Raw genomic sequence first — 21,954 nt, 5'->3', positions numbered from 1 at the left:
GGGCGATCCTTTGTGTAAGTCATTGAAGCGAATCCCTAAATCCGCCCCTGCTCCGAATCGTGCTTAAAAAGCCTTTCTTCCAAACTGCATTAGTCAAGCAACCACTATATTGGAACCAGTTCAAAACAAGTATTTAATATATCCAATAATATTCTTGATAACCAGCACTGTAAAATACTAAGAACTAACCAATCATGATCCATGACTAGAACTTACAACAAATTGCAAGGAGAAGAATAAATAAGAGAAGAATAAATTTAATTTAGTGAACAGTCGCTTTTTCTTGATTTTAACCTCGCATCAATACCAGTATATATTAGATCTATCGAGACTAGGAAATATAAGAGTAAGATTAGGATCGGTATTAGACTAAGAAAATGTACGAATCTCTCCGGCCGAAAATAAGATAGCGTGACGAACAGACGGTGTACCTTGTCGAAAATTATTCTATGAGAAAGCCACCCGGACTTAAACTCATATGGTGCGACCAAACGAGTCTCAAAGAGACATCCACTATTTTAGATTTGGCAAAAACAAAATAGAATAGACAGATTAGATCAAAAACGCTCAACAAAATGATAAACCAAATTGACATAAGATAAAATTAACGTCTCAATAAGTCTACTCAAATCAAACGGATAATAAGGCTGGCACCAGGTCACAACCAGGACGACAGGCCGAGCCTCTACATCGTGAAATGAAAAAGCAGACTACAACGGTTATTCCTCTACAAAACTACTTATGCAGTACATTTTTACGCAGTAGTAATATGAATTGCAATAAATATAGCTGTAAGATTCTTTACAAATATAAAAGGTTAACTTAGCTCTTTTTATACACAAAAAAATATAATAACTAACATCATAAAATCAAATATATAAACTGGTCATGCGCTGAATACATTTCAGATAGCAAGTGTATTGCAACTAGCTACTAGCTTTTTCCCGTGAATTATTGTGTTCACAGGACCTCACTATGCTTAATTCCTAGAAGCCTCTGTCAGCAACGAAGAAAAAGAACTTCAAGGGCATCTATTTTTTCTGGAAAGTTCGAAAGTTGAGATTTTTCAAAAAGCGTTGTTTTTTCTGTTTAGTTGCTTTCATTGACTGTTTTCGAAATACCTTCTTGGTTTTGTTCTTTATGGGGGTTTATAGCTTTTGGCCTATATTATATCGGCCTACTAACCTCATATTGCATTGTTTTTTGAGAGAAAAAGTGTTTGCGTATTTTGAAATTGAGGGGGACTGAATGAGTTCTTATAGTCTTTTTGAATTTTTTTATCAACTTGAATGGTTTCTGCTACGTGATTTTCTGCTTTGTTACAGCTTGACTAGTATTTTTTCCGATGCTAATTTCACATTGTGTTGTCTGGACACGTTTTGGTTTCAAAACTAGCTTTATTCATTGTGATAGGTTAGTTTTTTTGACATTTTCAAGTTATTTAAATTTTTTTTTCTCGCTTATCGGTTGTCTTGTTTTGTGTTCGTCTCTGTGTTCAATCACTGTTTTTTGAATTTTTTCAGCCTAATTTTTTTTGGTCATTGACAATGGTGAAGAACTTTGTATTCGGGTATGTTTCTGTTTTTCATACGCAACATCAAATACTTGGGGTGGTACCTGATTTTGCGTGTAAAAGAACAAAAGCATGTGTTAGTTATTAGAATGGTACGAGAGTGAATTATCAGAATGATATATAATATTAAAGCTTCTTCAAAAATTTGCCTGCTAAAATCATTTTTGCCAACATGGGTTTTAATAGTTTTCTGGGAACGCTCGGAAAATCAATTTAGTCTACCTAAAAAAATCGACAATTTTTTTTGAAAATCCGCCCCTCCCTTCGAGAAAGTCTTGTATCCGTCCCTGTACTACAGTATAATGATTAAATTCCAATTTCAGAAATTTTTGAACTCGGCATACTTCGCGAGATTTTTGAAATGCATGATTTATCCGCAACTTTGTTCAATGCTTTCTAATTTATTGGTTGCCTTTAGCTTATTACAATATAAATTATTATATGCAAAATTTGAGTTTTTTTTGCATTTTAGAGCTCACAAACCTTTGCCGCTTTCTCGCTCGTGTTTGCAAAGTTCAATAAGCTTAATTTTTTTTTAGTTATTGTTATTGTTTTTTCATACATTTTTTGAAAGCAATTGTTTAACTTTTTATATCTAATTCTTTTTGCGCTTCTTGCACAGCAACTGGTTTTTTTTGCTAATACTTGAATTTTTTTCTATATTAAAATGCAAAAAAAAAACAAGGAAAGCCCGTTGCTGTGGAAGTAGCACAGAGTGATCCGACCATTTTCATATTTTTTTTCAATTTTCATCAAATTAGTGCCGTTTTTAGTGGGTAATGTGATTCGAGATCTAAACGGTCGCGTATAGAATGAATGAATTAGGTATTATCGACAAAAATTGTTTTCACGAAAAGAATACCAAACAAAAAAAAATTTTTAAATGATTTAAAGTTTTTCTTATTTTTTGTACAATCTTTTTAATTTATTGTCAAATAAGCGCTGAAATAAACATCTAAAACTATTTTTCTTGGTAATAAAATCAATTTTTGTGAGCCTAATTTTGTTTTTTAAAAAAGCTAGTTAATTTCCACATAATCAACGTTACTCGATCGCGTTTTTCGCTCGAAATTGATTTATAAATCAAAAATTGTAAAAGAGTTTTTCTCGACACAGGCCTTAAATATGATATACCCCTCAACTCTCTCCGATGATTGTTTGTGGTAGCTGATCTGCGTAGAAAACAAAAAGAAAACTCACCCGAATACAAAGTTCCTCACAAATGGTCAGAACAACAAAACGTTTCTAATTAAATTTGGTAGCCACGATTCGAACCATTTTATGTTACTTTTAACAGTTGTGGGATCTTTTTAAGAATCGCCCTCCCCTTGAGCGCCATTGTATTTAGTATTTAAAAGGGGAGCGTTGGGCGTTCACCGCTAGAGTGTTGTACTTAAAATTTGAATTTTGCTGCAATCTGATTGGTCAAAAATTTGACTACTAAATCTACTTAACAGTTGCAGCCCTTTCTTAAAAAAGGGAGGGGGGCAATTGTTAAGTAGATCCCATTTTTTTCTCTTATATACTTTTTATTATCTTTACCCCATTTCATTTTCCGAATGCGAATGATTATGCGCGTTTTCTTTCGACACAGTATGACGCAACGTAAATTTCGGTTTTGATTTTTTTGCTTTTACGTTGAAGAAGTTCACACGCACTATTAAGAGTCAGTCAATTAACGTAGTGAAAATTCTTATTTAGGTCGTTATGATCTTTTTGTTTCAAGAAAGACCTAAAATTTGCTTACGCTCAAATTTGATCTTTAGTGGTTTGTTTTTTCATCTATAACTTCAGTTGATTTCCTTTGTTAAAATGAAGACAAGCTCAATTTCAATTTTCAGATTTCCTAGCGGAATAAAAATTTTACCTGTTAATTCAGTTTTCTCAAATGGAGTTATTATTATCAAAAAAGCGTCAATCATAAAATGTCCTTGTTCTTGAGATGGTATTCTCTCGAGATTGAGATTGGGATCGATTTTTCAAAAAAAAAAAAAACTTGGGGAAAAAAGTTCCAATGATGACTTTGAAATGCTTTAGACCCGAAATTTTGGCCGAAAAGTTGTCTTTCTGTGCGCTCTCTTACCTCAAACTTAGCATAATTATTGGTGCCGAAAGCGATCGCCTCTAGAAAATGTTTTGAGTTGGTCGTCAAAAAATGGACGTCGTAAAATAGTAGTACCAAAGTCAGGCAATCTAAGGATTCTTTTCCAGTTTCCCACCCTCATAAAATTACACAATAAAGCTGTTTTCACAAGTAAAGCTTGTGTGATAGTATGAACTCTCTTTTTTACACAAGCAAAGCTTGTGTGATAGTATGAACTTTTTTTTCCAACCTAAGGGGCAAATATTAGTGTTCATTTTGAAAGTCCATTTTGATCCTTAACCAACTATTAAGTACAGCCAATGCTAAGGATATTTACACAGACTATTATATTACAAATAGCATTTTAGCTTCAAGGTATCATGAATCTGTGGCGTGGAGGTAGGGAAGGAGACCCGCAGCAAAACGTGAGGGTTACTAGTTAAAATGCGTCCGCTCTATAAATTGAGGCATGTTAGTTAGTAAATTTCTATTTTCTTTTTCAAATTGACTGATACTGCTAGTGAGTCACAATGGCTTGCGTCACTTAGCAATCATGTAGACTCATAATTGGCGTGTGTCACTCAAGAAATTTTGTAGACTCAAAGTTTTACTCATTCAGTTTTTCCCATTAGTGTTATCGGTCATATTTTGCTTGTGTGTGCGAAGTGCAACTTCGCCTGTGTCAAAAATTGTTTACACGGCATTTTGCATGTAAATGTTGTAGAAATTTGTTCACCTGTTCATGTTGACACCTTTTAATGCAGTTTATAGCATGAAAAGTCAATTTAAATAGACTTTCATAATTTGAATTTCAAAAAGGGGGGTCTGGGCAAGAGCCAATTTTAAGAGATGTGGGGTGGAGGGTGGTTTCCTAAATCCGACTCTGGGTAAAACCCAAATACATACTTGAGTACAAATTTGTTAGGTCTTCAAACATATCTTAGTTAAACAACGTGTTGGACGATGCAATTAAAACTTCTGAGATGCTATTGACAATAAGGTGAAAGAAGAAAGGTATATGTAACAAGCATGCGCGTCGTGACGAAATTGGTCATAGCAATGCAATAGTCTGATCAGCAATAAGTATCCGCCGATAGCTCAGTTGGTAGAGCGGAGGACTGTAGAATGAACTGATATCCTTAGGTCCCTGGTTCGAGTCCGGGTCGGCGGAGGATATGTTTTAGGTTCTTGATGGATCTTTACCAGTTCCCCCTTTGATATTTTCTGAAATTCAATATGTGAAAGTCTATTTCGTAATTGTGTATCTGATTGTTAAGTGAAATTAATTCTTCTTCTTCTTTTATTTAAAGTGTTTTTTTTTTAATGTTATAAACTGCGTTAAAACGTGTCAGCGTGAACTGGTGAACAAATTTGTGCAGCATTTTTAACCTGCAAAATGCCGTTTGAACAATTTTTGAACAGTTTGGTTTTGTAATTTTTCGAGGGGGGTGGGAAACTGGAAAAGAGCTCATTTGTAGGACGAGGAACCCAAATCACTGATGGGTATTTATGTTCATCCTGATGACTTTCTAAAAAAAAGGATCTGCTTAACAATCTCTCCTCCCCCCCCCCCCCGTTTCAAGAAAAGGGGAGGGGGAGATAGCAGATTATTTGCAGCGAATTTTCGACCAATCAGAATGCAGCAAAATTCGAATTTACATACAACGCTCTAGTGTATGGACCTGATTGTTTAGTCTAAGTAACATTTATACTGAAAAAAAATTTAATACATTTCTAGAAAAAAGTTAAGTTTCAAAATCTTACAGTTCCTTTATTTTGCATCTTATTGATATATTTTTACAGTAGTAATTACAAGCATAGAAAGATAACAAAAAAAAACAATTTTCAGACTTGAAAATTAAATTTTTAATTATTTGCTTTATTTCAGTTAGTACGATGTTTTTTTGGGTTCGCTTTATATTTCAGTTATTTAAAAAAAAACTCAAAACGTTTTTACCAAAACATTTTGTTGAAGTAATCGCAATCAATTAATCAAGTATCTCTGATTTTATGCGTAAGTTTGTCTATAGACTGGTTAGGCTCGATTAAAATTTCGTTAATGATATTCATATGGAAATTAATTAGAGAATTAAATAGTGTCCGTATTTGCACAGATATTAATTTTTTGTTGTTAGGCGTTAATTTTTGTTTTGTTGCTAGTGATTTTATTCTTCTAGTGGTCACGAGTGATTTGTCTAATTCTTGTTTTGAAATGAACTTTCATGTTCTCGTCTTATTGTTTTGGAGAGTAATTTGGGCAGTTCGTATACGTGTAATTCATTGATTGAGCAAATTCCCTGCGTTTTTCTTATAGTCCTTACTTCTTGTGTTTTTTTGAGACGAAACGCAATTCCATTTAAAAAAATTCTTGTGCTTGCTAATTTTTTAAAGCGGTTCTATTGGCAACTCCATATACTAATACACCATTTTGATATATTGGTTGTTTAAACTGCTTGTAAATTCTAATGAGAACAGATGAGCTAAGAAACTGTCCTGTTTGATAAAAATGGATATGATATGAATCGATTGCATTTTTTTCTTACTGATTCAATATGTTGGTTGAAGGTAACATTTTGATCCAAAATAATCCCAACTATTTAACTGCATAAATTATTCATTTTTTTGGTATTTTTGACGATGCTAATAACTGTTTTATCATCTAGCCCGTATAAACCAATAAAAGTCAATGTTTTTCTGTTTTTCTGCTCTTAGACCCATTCTGCACTTGGACCATTCTGCTTATTGCCCCCCTCCGAATATTGGAACATATGGGAACTCACCGATTTATTTCCTTAAGGTTCTGTTTTGGGTCCCCTGCTTTTTTAAATTTATATCAATGATCTTCCCAATATACCACAGCACAGTGAATGTATTCTTTATGCGGATGACACTAATATTTTTGGAACACTCAACGAAACTAAAGAACTTAAAACAGACTTGGAAATAATATCCAAATGGATTAAAAGTAATAAACTTACAACAAACAAAGGAAAAACACAAATAATGATCACTAATGTAATTAAAAAAAAATTGAAGCAGACAGTTTCTTAGCTCATCTGTTATCATTAGAATTTACAAGCATCTTATACAACCAATATATCAAAATGGTGTATTAGTATACGGAGTTGCCAATAGAACCGCTTTAAAAAATTAGCAAGCGCAAGAAATTTTTTTAAAATCGGATTGCGTTTCGTCTCAAAAAAACACAAGAAGTAAGGACTATAAGAAAAACGCAGAGAATTTGCTCCATCGATGAATTACACGTATACGAACTGCTCAAATTACTCTCTAAAACAATAAGATTGCTACAAAATTTGGCATGCGGTCTAGGCCACGACAAACATATTTGGTCTTCATACATAACCCTGTAAGACTCCTCGTTACTCCAAGAAATTGATAATTATGTGGTTGGGAGGGGGGGAGAGGCTTGGTTACTTGTTCACGCTGTCATGTTTTATTGCAGCTGAGAACATCTATATTTTTTTAAATAGACTAAATTTGAGTTCCAAAAGAAATCAGAGGGGAACTGGAAATGAGCAAGCGAATCACCAGCCTAAGATTAGAAGCAGGATAAATACCCTCCCTGGTGCTGACCCCAACTCAACAAGTTCTGTGAGACTCCCCCCCCCCCTCTAAATTTGAATTTCAATTTTGAAAAATCATTTCAGGATTGAGAGCGCATTTTGAACAAATTAACAATTATGAACAGATTCCTTTCTTATATTTTACATGCAACCTTACGCATTTAGTTATGATAACACGGTTAAAGGACAAGGAAATAATAAATTTTGAAATGTAAGGAAGAGCTAGTCTGTGCTGTTTTAGTGACGAAGGCACAGGACAGCGACGACGAGTGCTGGGCCACTTGTCAGGAGCTGGACACTGACGACTATTTGGATATACTATGGACCACTTTGGCAGAATTCCCAGGTCAGCACCAATCAATCACCTGATTTCATTCAAAGTTTAAATCCCAGCTCAGATGAATAAAATTGTTTTCCATTTTCTTACAAGGTACTTAAGTATCACAAATTATACAGTCTTGTGTATCTACAAGAAGAAATTGAATTTGAATTTCGATGTAGACAAACTGTTTAGGTATGTTATCAGTTAAATTACAAACACTACGCCAGGAATGCTATATGCGTTATTCAGCCCTTCTAGTAATATCCCTCCAGGTCACCTAGAACACAATAAATGGCACTTAAAAAGAAATTTACTGTTAGTAAAAAAGAGAAAACATCTTTTCACTATCGCAAACTTAAAGCTTACAAAAGTTTTGAAAAAAGTTGAACTCAACTTCAATCATAGAGAAAAGGTCTTTGGGGATCATATTGCTATCAAGTAAAAAAATATATACCCTCTTACTATTTTCATTGAAACCGAGTTTTTCACTTTCGTAGTTTTGACATTAGGTAAAAATAGTAACGCTTTTATTTTTTCTCTAGTTTTTCTTGCAGCCATAGGTCTGTCCAAATGCAGAATATATCAAGTTGATTTCTTTCTTAGTTGTCTAAAAGTTTCTTGGAATGGTTGGACAAAGAATATTTCAAAGGCAGTATCAATATTATTTTCAGTGAAAACGTTTGAAATATATTCCAACTCACACTTTAAAATTATAGTCCGTTTGTTTCAGTTCGTTACAAACATTTTCAATTTTGTCGCTGAAGTTGAGTTCATTGTCAAGCATGACTCCGAGGCACTTGGAATTCGTTGCTTTTTCTAAATTTTACCAGCCAATGTTATTTATTTTAGAATACACTGTTTTTAACAAATTGCTGAATTTTACACCTAGAAAGAAGTATCGTTAACTTATTTCCTGTACATAAATCGTATACACGCTTTATGTCATCGTAGAAGTGAAAAAGCCATAATTTTCAGGAAAACTTGCGAAATTCAAAGGTACTTTTGTTATAAGATTAAATGTGATTTTTCGCAGTTTGAAGTTGGATTTTTCTAAACTTTAGATCATTTTTTTGTTAAAAAGAAGGCTAACTCCACTATCCAACAATGAAAGTGTAATTTATTTAGCTCAGCAAATCCTCTGATAGTTTTCGATAAATAATATTTTCAGTGAAATTTTATGAGGAGCCATTGCTGGTATTTAAATTGATAATTGAGGCTCATTTACATGACACCCAAATAGAAGATGTAGAATGTTTTAAATATCTTGGAATTCGCCTTGAATGTAAATTGAATTTTCAGCAGCGTATTTATAAGGTAAAAAACAAAATTTTGCAATTCTGTGGAGTGTTTTTTCATTTGAGAAAGTTTTTAACGGGATGGCAATTAAAATTTGCGTATAAAAGTTATGTGCAACCAATCATCCAATATGGAGTTTTAGTTTATGCAAATACCGACAAAACCAAACTGTTAGAACTGGAAATGAAAATCAGAAGGCTAATCAGAATAATTTTTTATAAACACAGGATGGATTCAATCACTGATATAATGCATGAAAATAAAATAAATACCGTAAGAGAGTTTTTTGCGTACGAAGTTCTGAAATTAACCGGGAAAATTATTCGAAAAGAGTGCCAAGTTGATGTTAAACTTTGTAATAAATTTTTTCCCGCCTGGGTCATTTTCTTGAATGGGGCTTCTCGGTTTCAATTAAATAGTTTTAATCGTAAATTTTTGGATAATTACATTCTAGGAAATACGGTTTTACTGTGCATGCTCTGAGACATTTTTTGGATCAATAAGTAGAACTTGTTTCTGTTGGTTTCTAGATTATGGGTAGAAAAGAGTACCCGAGAAAACAAAAAATTAAAATAATTTTTTTTAAATATAGAGTTTGGTTTAAAGGTGCGAATAAAGAGGTTTTACGTTTAATAAATGTTTACCGGTAGAAGGTCCATTGCATTGGATCGACGAATTTAACTACTTTTTTTGTTCTCCGCTTAATGAGACACTTGAAAATGGGCCGTGTTGGCTTAATGGTGTTCTCCCAAACGATTCTATTTTGTATTTATAAGTTTGTTATGAATAACTTTGTTATTAGATATCGTTTGGAAACAATTTGTTTTTATGATTATTATTTGATATAGATTTAACACATTGGTGTTCAAAAGTTTGCGTCCCAGACTACTGTGACCTCGATAAAGTTTTCCGAAAAATTTAAATTGCACTAGGGCATGCTATTGCTGATGCATCCTTTTAAGAAGTTAAGGGGTTGAATCGGCTCAAAGTCCGCAACTAACTCGGAATGAGTTTGGTCAAGTTTCTCATGGTGTTTTTTGTTACAAAATTTGCTTCACTCGGAGCACATTTTCTCATCAGGTTTTTGACATTTTTTTCTTTTTGACGCTTTCAAATCAATGGCTACACATTCGGCAAAATACTTATCGAAGTTGTTCAAAAATCGGATGTACTTTTAGCAAGACTTACACAATACGAATGAAAACTCCCTCGATTAAAATATATATTGTGTAATTAAATATGGAGAAAACATTTTGGGCCGTAAAATTGTGCCGTCGGAAAACCAATCAACAGAGCCACACAAGATCTGATGATTGGTAAAAATCTTAAAAAACATATTGTTTCGGCATCTTCTGGTCTAGAGTCTGAATAATGGAAGTAAACGCGAAGTGAAGCCAATCATGCATTCGCATTTTTTCAATGCCACAGGAAATTTTCGCTATCTGGGACAAATGTTTTTTGGCTATTTGAGTATTCGGCTGTGACTTATTTTAGTACTTGGAGCAGTTTTTATTATATCAGTGTTTTTGGTAGATAATAAAATGAGTAATTTCTTTTGGTGCGTGAAGAGTAGTTTGATTAATTTAATAATCATAATAATAATTATAATAATGGGTTTCTCCAATAAATGGAAGGGCTTATAAGGCCGTCGGAAGTTTGAGTTTTCTAGTCTGTTTCGTTATATATCCAATAAGGTCCAAGCTTGTATATAGATCCAAGTTAGTAGTCGTTACAAGATATAAAGTAGTTCCAGTAAAAGTCTGATAATTCTTTCTTGACGCTTTCTCCAAAGAGCTAAGGTTATACCAAAAAAAAATAAAATTCATGTTTATGTGCGTGTGTTGTAGGTTTACTGATAGCACTAGTATTGGTAGAGCTGTTTGGTCGCAAGAGGGCGATTGCGATGGAGTTTGTGCTGTTTGGTGTCTTCGCTTTCATTGTCTCCATTTGCATGCCACGGTAAGTTTTAATAGTGCATTCAATTGAAGCCGCAGTCTACCCTTTCCTCATCATTCAATCCCAACAGCATTTTGACCCCTTTATTTCCCTGCGAATTACCTTTCAAACTTAGTACAGTTTCAAGATATTCATTTAACCGATCATCTTTGGGGCCAGTTCGAATTTATGATTCATTTTTTTTGTTAAAATATTGTCTTTTTAATTCCTGAGATCTGGAGAAAAAAAAGTTTGCCGCTATTAAAAATTTTGACTTGGTTTTTTCTCATTCAAAAGATTCATGCATAGTATAGGCTAAATCGCCTATTGGTGCTCCTCGCTACCTCGGAAAAATGTTTTTTTTTTACTTCAAATTTTTAAACTGCTGTATTTTTTACAGAGGCCTGGTCACATTTATTCTGTTCACTTCGCGTGCTTTTGTGGTGGCTGCATTCCAGACTGTTTACGTGTACACGTGTGAGATATACCCGACTACCATTCGTGCGATCGGTGTCGGATCCGGAAGTGGCATATCCCGAGTGGGGGCAATGGTCACGCCATTCATTGCACAGGTATATATATATATGCCTTCGCTTACAAACAGTTATAGTTATACATGCATTTAAATTTATGCTTGAATTTTAGTTTTAAAAAGTATTTATCAGCTGAAAAGTTATGATCCTGTTTTCTTAACTGGATTGGTTTCATCAAAAAACTGCTAGTCATAAAGGCTCTTGAAGTTGAAAGAGATCTGTGTTGACCTCAAATTTTTATCTAAATCAATTTTTATGAGTTTTTTTGTGAGATATCTGTGAGTTTCTCAAAGCTTCAGCAATTGTCTATTGGATGTCCTCTAAATTCTGTCATCTGTGTAATTGTGACATTTTGTGAATTGTGACCTTACAGGTGCTACTGAAGAAATCGATCCAGGCGTCTATGGGAGTGTACTTCCTCCTTGGGGCAGTGGCAGCTGTGGGAGCCCTGTTTCTCCCCACAGAGACCAAAGGAAGAGGCATGCGGGTCAGTCAAGTTCACTTCTCTACTACAGTGCTGATTAAATTAACAGGACACAACGAAGAAAAATTAAAATTTCAAACGCGTTTTTCTCAATTTGGGTCAAGATTAGACAAAAATTGAAGAGAACAAAAGTTGCCTTAAATTTCATCAGAATTTAATATTGTGCATTTTTCCGAAATTCTTTACCAAAATTTTACCACAAAAATAGGTCCTTTTAGATTTGTCAATCAAGAATTACGCTAAAACTACCAGGTTAATTGATGAGAAAGTTATATCAAAAGACGCCTCGTACACAGCCCAACAAAGTTTTAAGGTTAAAACTATCAAAAATTTTCATAAAAGAAAATAATTTGTGGTTGATAGCCAAAAAAAAGTCATTTTTAAGAGTAATGAACGTAATGAGTGCTCTTATATAGGTCTTGCTGATTTTTTTCAGCAAAAAAGTCTTAAAATTTGCTCTCGCTCAATTTTGATTTTTCGCGGGGTTTGACTTGTGATTTCTTTTTAAGTTCAGATCATTTCTATTGTTAAAAGGAGGGCAAACTCCAATATCGAACAGCAAAATTGTAAAGTTCTTGAAAAACGTGATCGACTTCTAATTTCGAAAATTGAAATTAATTCTCAGATTTCGCAGCGTGATAAAAGTTTTACCTATTGATCCAGTTTCTCAAATTGGGTTAATTTTAACATAAAAGTGTCCATCATTAATTGTTTTACAAATTCAAAGAGCTTTAAGGGCATCTAATTTTTTCTTCGAAGTTCAAAAGTTGAAGATTTTTGAAAAAACTTCAAACGCTTACGCAATTTTTTTGAAAATTTTACCCGTCTAAGACCGAGTTGGGCTGTGTAAGAAGCTTCTTTTGACATAAGTTTGTCATCAATCAACTTCGTAGTTTTAGCGTAATTTTTGATTGACTAAAAAGCCAAAATGATCTTTTTACGGGGTAAAATTTTGCTTCAGAATTCCGCAAAAAAATTGCACCATATTAACTCTAAGTTGATATTCTAAGCAGTTTTTGCTTAATCTGTTCATTTTTGCAGTTCTTAGCAGTTTTTGTTTAATCTCTTCGTTTTTTGTCGCTTCATTTTTTTTTTCTCAACTTGAGAAAAACTCGTTTGAAGTTTCAAATTTTTTTCGTTTTGTCCGGATAATTTTAACCAGCACTGTGTGCAAGGCAGTTTATTGACAAGGCAAAGGATCAAAATAAGAGTTGATCAACTCTTCATGTAAAACCGCTGTTGTGACCCTGCTTAAGAATTACATGCTTTTTTGGCTATTTTTCTGGGCTGGGTTTTGTTGTCGCGCCCTAAAATAAAGGGCACGGATCATTATGGGCCTCAAACGACTGATCTTTCGACTGAGGGGAGATGTAACCTTTTAACCACCGCTCAAATGCATTTGTCAATTACATCAATTTAAATTATTTGTAAAGCCTTTAAACCAAAAATTTAACGGATCCTTCAGAGGATTTTTCAAATGTTCATCACTTATCCATTTGAATTAAGCATCTTACTGATGGTAATCGTTTTGAGAAGGGGATAGCTATTCGACTGCAATAATGATTCGTTTAATGACAGTTAGTTGAACATACAAAAGCGTAGTTTGGCACATAAGCAATGAAATCTGGTAGAAGTTCCATGTTATATTTTTTCTGGTAACAGGTCGGTTCTCAACTATTAGGCTCTTAGTACTAATAGGATTTCATTGCTTAAGAGCCTAATAGTTGAGAACCGACCTGTTACCAGAAAAGTTATAACATGGAACTTCTACCAGACTCGATAAACAAATTTGATTGACAGATGTATTGACGCCGTTCAGTTTGGTTAAAGACAATGATTTCACGGTTTCTCAGCAAAGTTTCGTTTGTTCTTACCGCTTCCTGTTCGAATCTTCCACTAACTTAAATTTATCTTCATTGAATTATTGCATTGTATTCTAGTAAAAGGTCGGTCTGGTAAAAAAATCTGTGGTAAAAGACCTAGCCCCCTAATAGTTGTACAAAATACAATTGCCTGTGAAAATTCCAGCTTTCGAAAACACCGCCGAATCGTTCTTAACGTTTTTTTTTTTGCTGTGGAATACGGTAGTGCGACAACTCGTAACAAGCGTTCGAAAACACCGCCGAATCGTTTTTAACGTTTTGTTTTTTTTCGCTGTAGAATACGGTAGTGCGACAACTCGTAACAAGGCATTGGCAAGTAGAATACGCTTGCTCTGCTGTGCATACATTTGGCACGAGAGGAATACTGCACGTGAATCAGATTTCTTCTCTTAATCCACTTACGAATTGTTGCTTGTTCTTCCGAATTCGTAACGAAAGTAACGGAATATTTGTGCTCGCGGTGGGTTTTTTTCTTCAGACAAGTTTCGAGTTTTTAATTAGCCCTTTTTGACGGAAATTTTTTATACTATTCGAAAGCTATTGTTGTCCTGAGCTTAAATTTGGAAAGATATTTTACCTGTGATCATTTGTTGTAAAGTTATGGGGGTTTAAAGAGTGTCATTTTGGCCAAATTGGGACAATTAACGTGCGATATATTTCGCGCTTTTAACGTGTAAGCGAGATTTAATCCGTCTTAGAAATTGTTCAAAATTGGTTCAAGGAAGCTTACATGCCATAATTGATTTGTTAATAGGAGCAAAATTTATCACGTTTAAATTTTCAAGTTATTACTGCTCCATAAGCAAAATCCAGGAGCAAAATTTATCACGTTTAAATTTTCAAGTTATTACTGCTCCATAGACCTTAAAAAGCAGTCGGAACATTCAGGGCTTCGCCCTGATACGAGCAGTTTTGTTACGAATTGTCGCCTAACGGTCGAAACCTTCTTTGAACTGAGCTAACTTCTAAAACTTTTTGAAGCAGTTTTTTTTGTGCAGCGGATACAAGATAAGTGTGTTGGAAACGGGGCTTAATATTTTAGACGACGAGCAAACTAGACGATCAGAAAATAACGGAATTTAGACAATAACTTGCGTGCAAATTGCGTGAAACTTGTTTACAGACTTAAATTATCTTTTGGCTGAGTAAATACTGGTTGTCCAAGGTGGAATCCCTCATACGCGAAGGACCGAATGGGCGAAAATAAAAATCAGATAATCAGATTTCAGTAAACTAAAATTGGAAAGAAATTAAACGCTTCCAGGGACTGAATATTGATATTGGCCGAATATCTAAACAGCAGAAATATGCAAAACTTTCCAATTGTCACTGACCGCCGCCGAATCGGAACAAATTTTATATTTCAAGGGTTTAGTTATGAAGGAAGCAAAATATTTTTTGATTTAACTTAATTTAATTGAATGGCAATTGCTTCTTTTCAAAAAATTGACTTTCGCCTAATTTTGTCTTCGGTCTTTCGCTCACAAGTTTTTTCGCGCATGAGAATAGCCCCTGTTGTCCAATTTAGACAATAACTTGCGTGCAAATTGCGTGAATTTTGTTTACAGGCTTAAATTAACTTTTGGTTGAGTAAATACTAGTTTTCCGAAAGTCCGTTTCTTTACGATCGCCTAATTTGCTTGTCGTCTAATTTCGTAGGCCCCGTTGGAAACTTATATCATTTAGCATCATCATTTAGTGTATACAAACTAACCAAGAATAATTTTTTCTACCTTCATGTTTTAGTCTACTTAGAAGAAAACGAACAAAAAGGGTGCCAATAGCTCTACAGTGTGAATGGGCGTTTGTTCAGTCGCAAATGACGAGGCAGTGATAAGGAATACAAATGTTCATTTTCAACCAAAAACAAACTTCTGATGTCTAAATTAAGAATTATTTTGTTGTTCAAATTCATATCAGTTCCTCACTCAACCTTGGGTGAGTGTCTATTTTAATGTCATTCCGAGAAGCTGTATCCTTTTGAGTTAATGTGTATATTTAGGACAAATGTTTTTATTTTTCTAATATCAATATTGATGTTTAATTAATTTTATAAAAAAAAATTTCTTTGAATTGAAAGTAATAAATTATTGCTCTAAACACTTAGTGAACTGGACAAGCAATATGGACAATTTTATTGGCTAGTAAAAATATTTATATCAAAACCCTAGAATACAAGTTATTTAAAACTGCAAACGTATATTTTGCTGAACTTGGATTAAAATCGACAGTTTAAAAGTTTAGTCAAGCCAGATTACCAGAAAATATGTGAATAAACTTTTCAATGAATGAATGATTGTACCCGAAAATGCCATGGAATTGAAAATGCAACTGGATATTGTACCTGGAAAAGTCCTACTTACATCTTGAGCGAGCAATTTTTGACTTCTATGAACTTCTGATTTCTACTTAAGTGCTTAATGCTAAGTGCTGAGTGGCTTTTATATCACTCTGCACGTGTGAACACGAATGAACTTCGCTCTCCAGTATTGTATTGATGGGAATATTCTTCAAAATATTTTGAACTCTGGATTTATTAGCGGAATAATATATTACGGTGGAATCCCTCAGGCGAAGGACTGAACGGGCGAAAATAAAAATCAGGTTTCAGTACTCCAAAATTTGGAAAGAAAGCGTGTAAACTCAAGAAAGTAAACATTTCCAGGGACTAAACAATTTCTAAGCAATTTTTGTTCTCTTCATTTTTTGTCTAATCTTATCCCAATTTGAGAAAAACGTGTTTGAAAATTCAAGTTTTGTTCGTTTTGTCCGGATAATTTAAATCAGCACTAGTATTGGCCGAAATGAAAACGGCAGAGTTATGCAAAATTTTCAAATTGTCACTGACCGCCGGCGAGTTGAAACAAATTTTATGTTTCAAGAGTTTCGTTTTAGAAAAAATACTGCTTCATTTAATTCCTTTTAATTGAACTGCAGTTGAATCATTCTTATAATTGACTTTCAAATTTTTCTTTTCAGTCCATCGCCCATTCGGTCCTTCGCCCATGAGCATAGCTCCCATATTTTACGGCTATTTTGCACTTTCCCAACCACAATTCAAGCTTTCCGTTTTCCCAGTTACCTTGTTTTTCTTAAACAAAAAAACAGGAGTGAAAACGGAAGTCAATTTCAATGATCAAACAGCAAAAATATAAAGAGTGCAGAAACAAGATGGACTTCTGGTTTCAAAAGTGGAATTTAATTTTCAGAGTCGCCACCGGAGTGAAAGCATTATTTTATGATCCAGTTTTCTCTAATCGAGTTAATTTTAACCAAAGTATTTTCATTATAAAATTGCTCTTGAAATTCCAAGAATTATATGGTCATATATTTTTCACCTAGAAATTCTAAAAGAGAAGTTTTAAAAAAGCACAAAACTTTATTTATGTTTTTCTTCATTCATTGACGTTTTCACACTTTTTCTATACTAGTTTGAGAGAGTAAAAACCTATTTGATATGTAAATTTTAAGGGTTTTTGAAAATTAAAAAACTTTTTTCAGATCATTGGCAGCTGAAAAAAAAAAATAGCTAATGTTCCACAATTTCAAGTTGGCTTAATTAGTTTTTTTTGTGAATTAAAGTTCATCCGAATTGGAAAAAAAACATCAGACATGTATGCGTTCAATTGACGCTCTAGACAGCTTTGGCCCTTGATTAAGTTGTTTTTGACAGAAGCATGCAAAGAGAGCATTAACTGATCAACTTTTTTTGTAATTTTTGCTTAGGTAATAATTGATAGTTTTTGATAAAACTTGTGCCATCCAGCACCAAATTCCAAATTGAGCGCTGCATTTTTGGTTTTCGATGAGGCAAGTGATAATCAAAAAAGCGTTGGCGCTCACAAAATGTATAGTTAAAAATATTCAATTTTATGTTTTTTAAATCAAACTTTTGTCTGAGAATTTTTTTAGTTTGTTTCATTGTTAAATTTAAGTTCTTCATTTTGTCCATTGGTTACGTGAAACAAATATTTAGGTCAGAAACGTTTATCTAATTCGCTAGGTTTTTTTGACAGCATGGTTTTTACTAGTTCTTCACTGGTTTTGCTATTATTAAATTTTTTCTGTTGTTTGTTAAATTAACAGCTTTAATTTTGTTTAAATTTTGTTTGTGTTTTAATGCTTTTCTTAGGTTAAGCAGTTTTTCACCTCAGAAAATTTTGGCCGATGTTTCAACGGCTTTGTGCCCTTATTTTGTCTCAATTAGTTTCAATACACTTGTGTCTAAAGAAGTAATTGTACAAACGTTCCAAGTTCATTCGAGTATTACAGGCTAATTGACCAGATGTCTTATTGCTTATTATCGTTTTTTAGTACAAGATAAACCACGAAATCTAAATTGGATTTTCTATGAGATTAAGTCAAGAAAAAAAAAGCCCAAAGCGTATAGCGCCTCGTAAAAAAGGTTTTTCTCACAAAGAATTTCTAATATCGAAACAGGTTTCTTTGTCCGAAAATTCATCAGTTTTCGAACAAATTCTCAGGAAACTTGGTATGTGTCAGTGCTGCTCTAAATTTTCTAAACGCTTCCGCGAGAATTTATTTATATTTCTAGAGAATAAGACTTCAAACCTATTAAGAGTTGATGAATATAATTTTATAGTTATAGGTCGCGATGGTTTTTTTCAGGAAAAGTCTTTTATGTTGTTCAGTAGAAAATGTACTTTTTCGCGAGTTGATTTTTGATTTTTCTCAAAATTCAGTACATTTGTTCGGTTAAGAGGAAGGCAAACTCTACTATCAAACAGCAAAAGTGGAAAGGTTACGAAAAACAGGCTGGACTTCTAATTTCGAAGGTGAAATTTTATTTTCAGATTTCCCAGCGAAATAAAACTTTTTGTATATAGTCCAGTTTTCTCAAACAAGCTTAATTTTATCAAAAATTTGTCAACTATGAAATGATGTAGAAAATCAAAAAGTTTTAAGTACATCTGTTTTTTCTATGAATTTCAAAAGTTTTAAAAAAACTCATTATTTTGTTTTTCTGTTAACTTTCCTTCATTGACTTTTTTCCAACTGTCTGTTGGCTATTGAGTTAGAACTGGTTTGTATAACTCATAGAGTAATTTCGGATAGGGTACACCGTCTGCTCGTCACGCTATCTTATTTTCGGCCGGATAGATTCGTGCAACTTCTTAGTCTAATACCGATCCTAATCTTACTCTTATACTATCTAGTCTCAGGTTGTTTAACTAGTCTCTGCTAGGCTCAATAGATCTAGGGTATACTGGTTTATTGCGGCTGCTGAAGTGCTCGGGAGAGTCCAACTAATTTCTAAGTTAAATTCAAATCTCTCTGGTGCTGAAATTACAAGTAACTTCAGCACTTACGAATAAGTGGGTTGTTAGTTAGATGGATCATGATTGGTTAATATTAAATACTTTACATTGGTAAAACATTTAATTTATCCAATCATAAAATATAGTTTAGATCAGGTTCCACCCATCCGGGGTTTACAGAGTTTTTTAGAACAGTTCTTCTGTAATTCAAGGGTGGATGATGGACGTTGGTATTTGGCGAACATCATAATTTTCTTCCGCTTCTTCTTGTGACAACGACTGAGTCTCTGCAACAAAATCAATTCTGATTTCAGAATGGTTGGCTATGTCAGGTTTTTCTGTTCTTCGGGGAGAACTTCTTTTGTGTCTGATCTAGCTTGGGAATGGCGTGGAGATTGTGCGTGGAGGGGATGCCTGGTTACTCGGATCTGTACGTATACTTGAACATCGAGGTGGTCATTGGTCTAGTTCAATGAAGTCCTTTTCTGCGAAGTCAAGTCGTACTCTAAATCCTTTGAGTTGTGATTGTGAGCGGCATATCGATTGTAGTTGGTCATTCTCTCTCGAGTGTAGTGGGGTCGTTTTGTCTTTTGATGTTCGTCCTTGGTGTTGTATTCTGATCTATATATTGCATCATGTGATTTTACATTTAATAAAACTTTTATTAGTTTAATATTTTTTAATAATGATTTTAGTTAGTTGTTTTCACAAAAGCTTTTTGTTTTAGTTCGGTTATTTTGAAGAGTTACTCACCCTTGAGTAGCTCTTATTAAAAATAAAGGTGTGGTCACAAAGCGTGGATGTAGCGCGGTGGGTTAGGCCGGCTATAGAGCATGCTCAGGACGTCCTTCCTGGTGGGTTAGGCCAGGAGTGGGAGTATGATTTCATGCGGTTTTTGTGAGTTGTCCTGTTATGTGACAACGTTTTATGTTGGGTTTGTTGTGGTTTTTCTTATGTTTCGTTGGTTGTGTCCTTTTTTCAAAAATCAAATTGTTTGTGGTATGGGTTTGTCTTTCGACTTTTTTGTGTTTTATTATTTCTTTCTAAGACTTTGTAATAGTCTTCAAAAGAATAAATTATCCAGTTTTAAACTGGGTTAATCCGGTTTGGGTACCGTTGGTTTCCTTTTCTTAGTCATGCTGTTATTCTATGATTTGTGGTATTTAGTAAGCTGCGTTGGTTAGTTTTGTTTAGTATATGATTCCTTTCCAACCGGGTGAAAGGAAAGTTTGAAACATGTTATTATATGTTAGAGTTGTTGAGTGTGAAAAATTGAAACTGAAATTCATTATTTTAAACAATTCTTCGTGGGCGAGCTGTGCGAGTGTGGATAGAATTTCTGTGCAAATGAATGAAAATATGAAAAGGTTAGTACTGCAATTGCATTTTATTAATTTACTGCATAGAATTTGGAAATTTACTGCTAGTTATGGGGGAATTTTAAGGTACAAATTTTCATCATAATTAGATTTACTGCTTTTGGGGGAAAATTTTATAAATTAATTTACTGCATTGGTATTATATTTATTTAATTGTTGGTGCAAAAGTTTAATAGGGTCTTAAACAGTTTTGAAGAAGTTTGCTATTTTTTATTTTTCTTTTGTGAATTTTTCAGATGATCGAGGATGAAGGCTAAAAATCTAAAGAAAACATGAATAAAGAATGGTGAGTTTTTTAATATTTTAATTAGTTAGTAATATTCATTTAATTCATACTTACCTGTTAGTCGTCGGGGAAAAAACCGTGGGGGAAGATGTCGTGAATTAGTTCTGAAGTTGTGAGTAGTTTAGCTAGAATGCGGATGATATTTTTAGTCTGAAGTAGTGGCCAAAGCAATTGAAGTGCCTTAATAGTGGTTAGTTCTTCAGTGCCTACTGCAAACTCATAAGGTGTGTTTTGGATTAAGTTATATAATTTGTGGTTAAATTTAGTGTTGTGGATGAATTCTAAAATTGGGATTTCTATAGGTTGCAGGAACTCGTGCGGGATAAGGAAGGGTCGGGATTCTTCGGCGTTGAAGGTCTTGGTGATGGGGCAGAAAATGTACATTTGGGTTATGGGGTCATAATTACGAAGAATACCATGGAGGTTAGTTTCTTTAATACAATATGTGAAATTTAGGAAATACGGTGAAGTGTATTTTGAATTGGTGAATTGGAAACGATGGTGTGATTGTCTAGAGGGTGTGTGGAGGTCAAAGTGATTTTGGATGAAACGATAGTAACTGTATGTATGTGTTTGTTTAGTGCGCAACATAATATCGTGTGAGCAGTGTAAATCTCTTTCGTGTGGTGCAAGGAAATGAAAGGTTAGTGAAAATATTTGGAAGCGTTCTTTAAAACTTTCGTATGCTTGTGTGTCTGTTAGTGCTTCTGAAATAATGTGATCAAACTTGCGGTCGAAGATGTTTAGTGTAAATATATATGGTGTCTTGATGAAAAATTTCTCGGTGATTTGTGGATTAGCGAAGCGATCGTCGTCTAAGAATTGATCTTGGTTAGCTCTAATGATGTTGTGATCGTAGTATTCTAGTGTATATTCATTAGCTCTAGGTGCAGTGTGTATTTTTAGTGATTTTTTATATCCAACGTAAGTAAACTGTCTAGCGGTTAGTGGTGTAGTTAGTTGATATAGCATGTCTTTGTTTCGGTCTATATCGATGGAAGTGCTGGATAAAGGTAAGCAAAGAGGGTTAGTGAAATGATAGTATGAGGTCCAAGAGAGAGTGGGCATTAAAACGTATTCATCTACAAAGTTGCGTGTTTCGTTAGCGTCGTGAGGGGTGTTTAAGGTGTATTGTGGAAACGAGGGTAAGGTGATAGCTAAAAATTCTTTAGTGTTAGTATGCTGGGGGTGGTTGATGTATTCACGGGCTGTTCCTGGTTTTGCTGGGAAAGGATGGTTGGGGAATTTTCTTTTAAAAGTGCGGTAAGCTCTATTAGTGTTTAGTGAAGATATAGTGGATGTGGATGATGGTGTTAA

At 34.0% G+C, this 21,954-nt stretch overlaps 2 protein-coding genes and 1 non-coding gene across 4 annotated transcripts in view; 2 read left to right on the top strand and 1 right to left on the bottom strand.

Moving 5' to 3' along the window:
- LOC134846884 (synaptic vesicle 2-related protein-like) overlaps nucleotides 1-15,692 on the top strand; it is a 39,778-nt gene extending 24,086 nt beyond the window's left edge. For both annotated transcript variants that reach the window (XM_063864297.1, XM_063864298.1), the window contains 5 exons: nucleotides 7,482-7,586; nucleotides 10,706-10,817; nucleotides 11,194-11,365; nucleotides 11,700-11,813; nucleotides 15,440-15,692. In XM_063864297.1, the coding sequence (XP_063720367.1) occupies nucleotides 7,482-7,586; nucleotides 10,706-10,817; nucleotides 11,194-11,365; nucleotides 11,700-11,813; nucleotides 15,440-15,448 (512 nt within the window). In that variant the 3' untranslated portion in view covers nucleotides 15,449-15,692. The remainder of the gene's footprint in view (nucleotides 1-7,481; nucleotides 7,587-10,705; nucleotides 10,818-11,193; nucleotides 11,366-11,699; nucleotides 11,814-15,439) is intronic.
- Nucleotides 1-21,954, bottom strand: part of LOC134846886 (protein chibby homolog 1-like) — a 270,708-nt gene that overhangs the window by 204,687 nt on the left and 44,067 nt on the right. The window lies entirely within an intron of this gene.
- Nucleotides 4,744-4,827, top strand: Trnay-gua (transfer RNA tyrosine (anticodon GUA)). The gene is given in 2 exon segments: nucleotides 4,744-4,780; nucleotides 4,792-4,827. It is a non-coding gene; the product is annotated as a tRNA-Tyr (tRNA).

This window comes from Symsagittifera roscoffensis, chromosome 5 (assembly GCF_963678635.1).
Source record: "Symsagittifera roscoffensis chromosome 5, txSymRosc1.1, whole genome shotgun sequence".
Lineage (NCBI taxonomy): Eukaryota > Metazoa > Xenacoelomorpha > Acoela > Convolutidae > Symsagittifera > Symsagittifera roscoffensis.
This window is presented reverse-complemented; position numbering and strand designations above follow the sequence as displayed.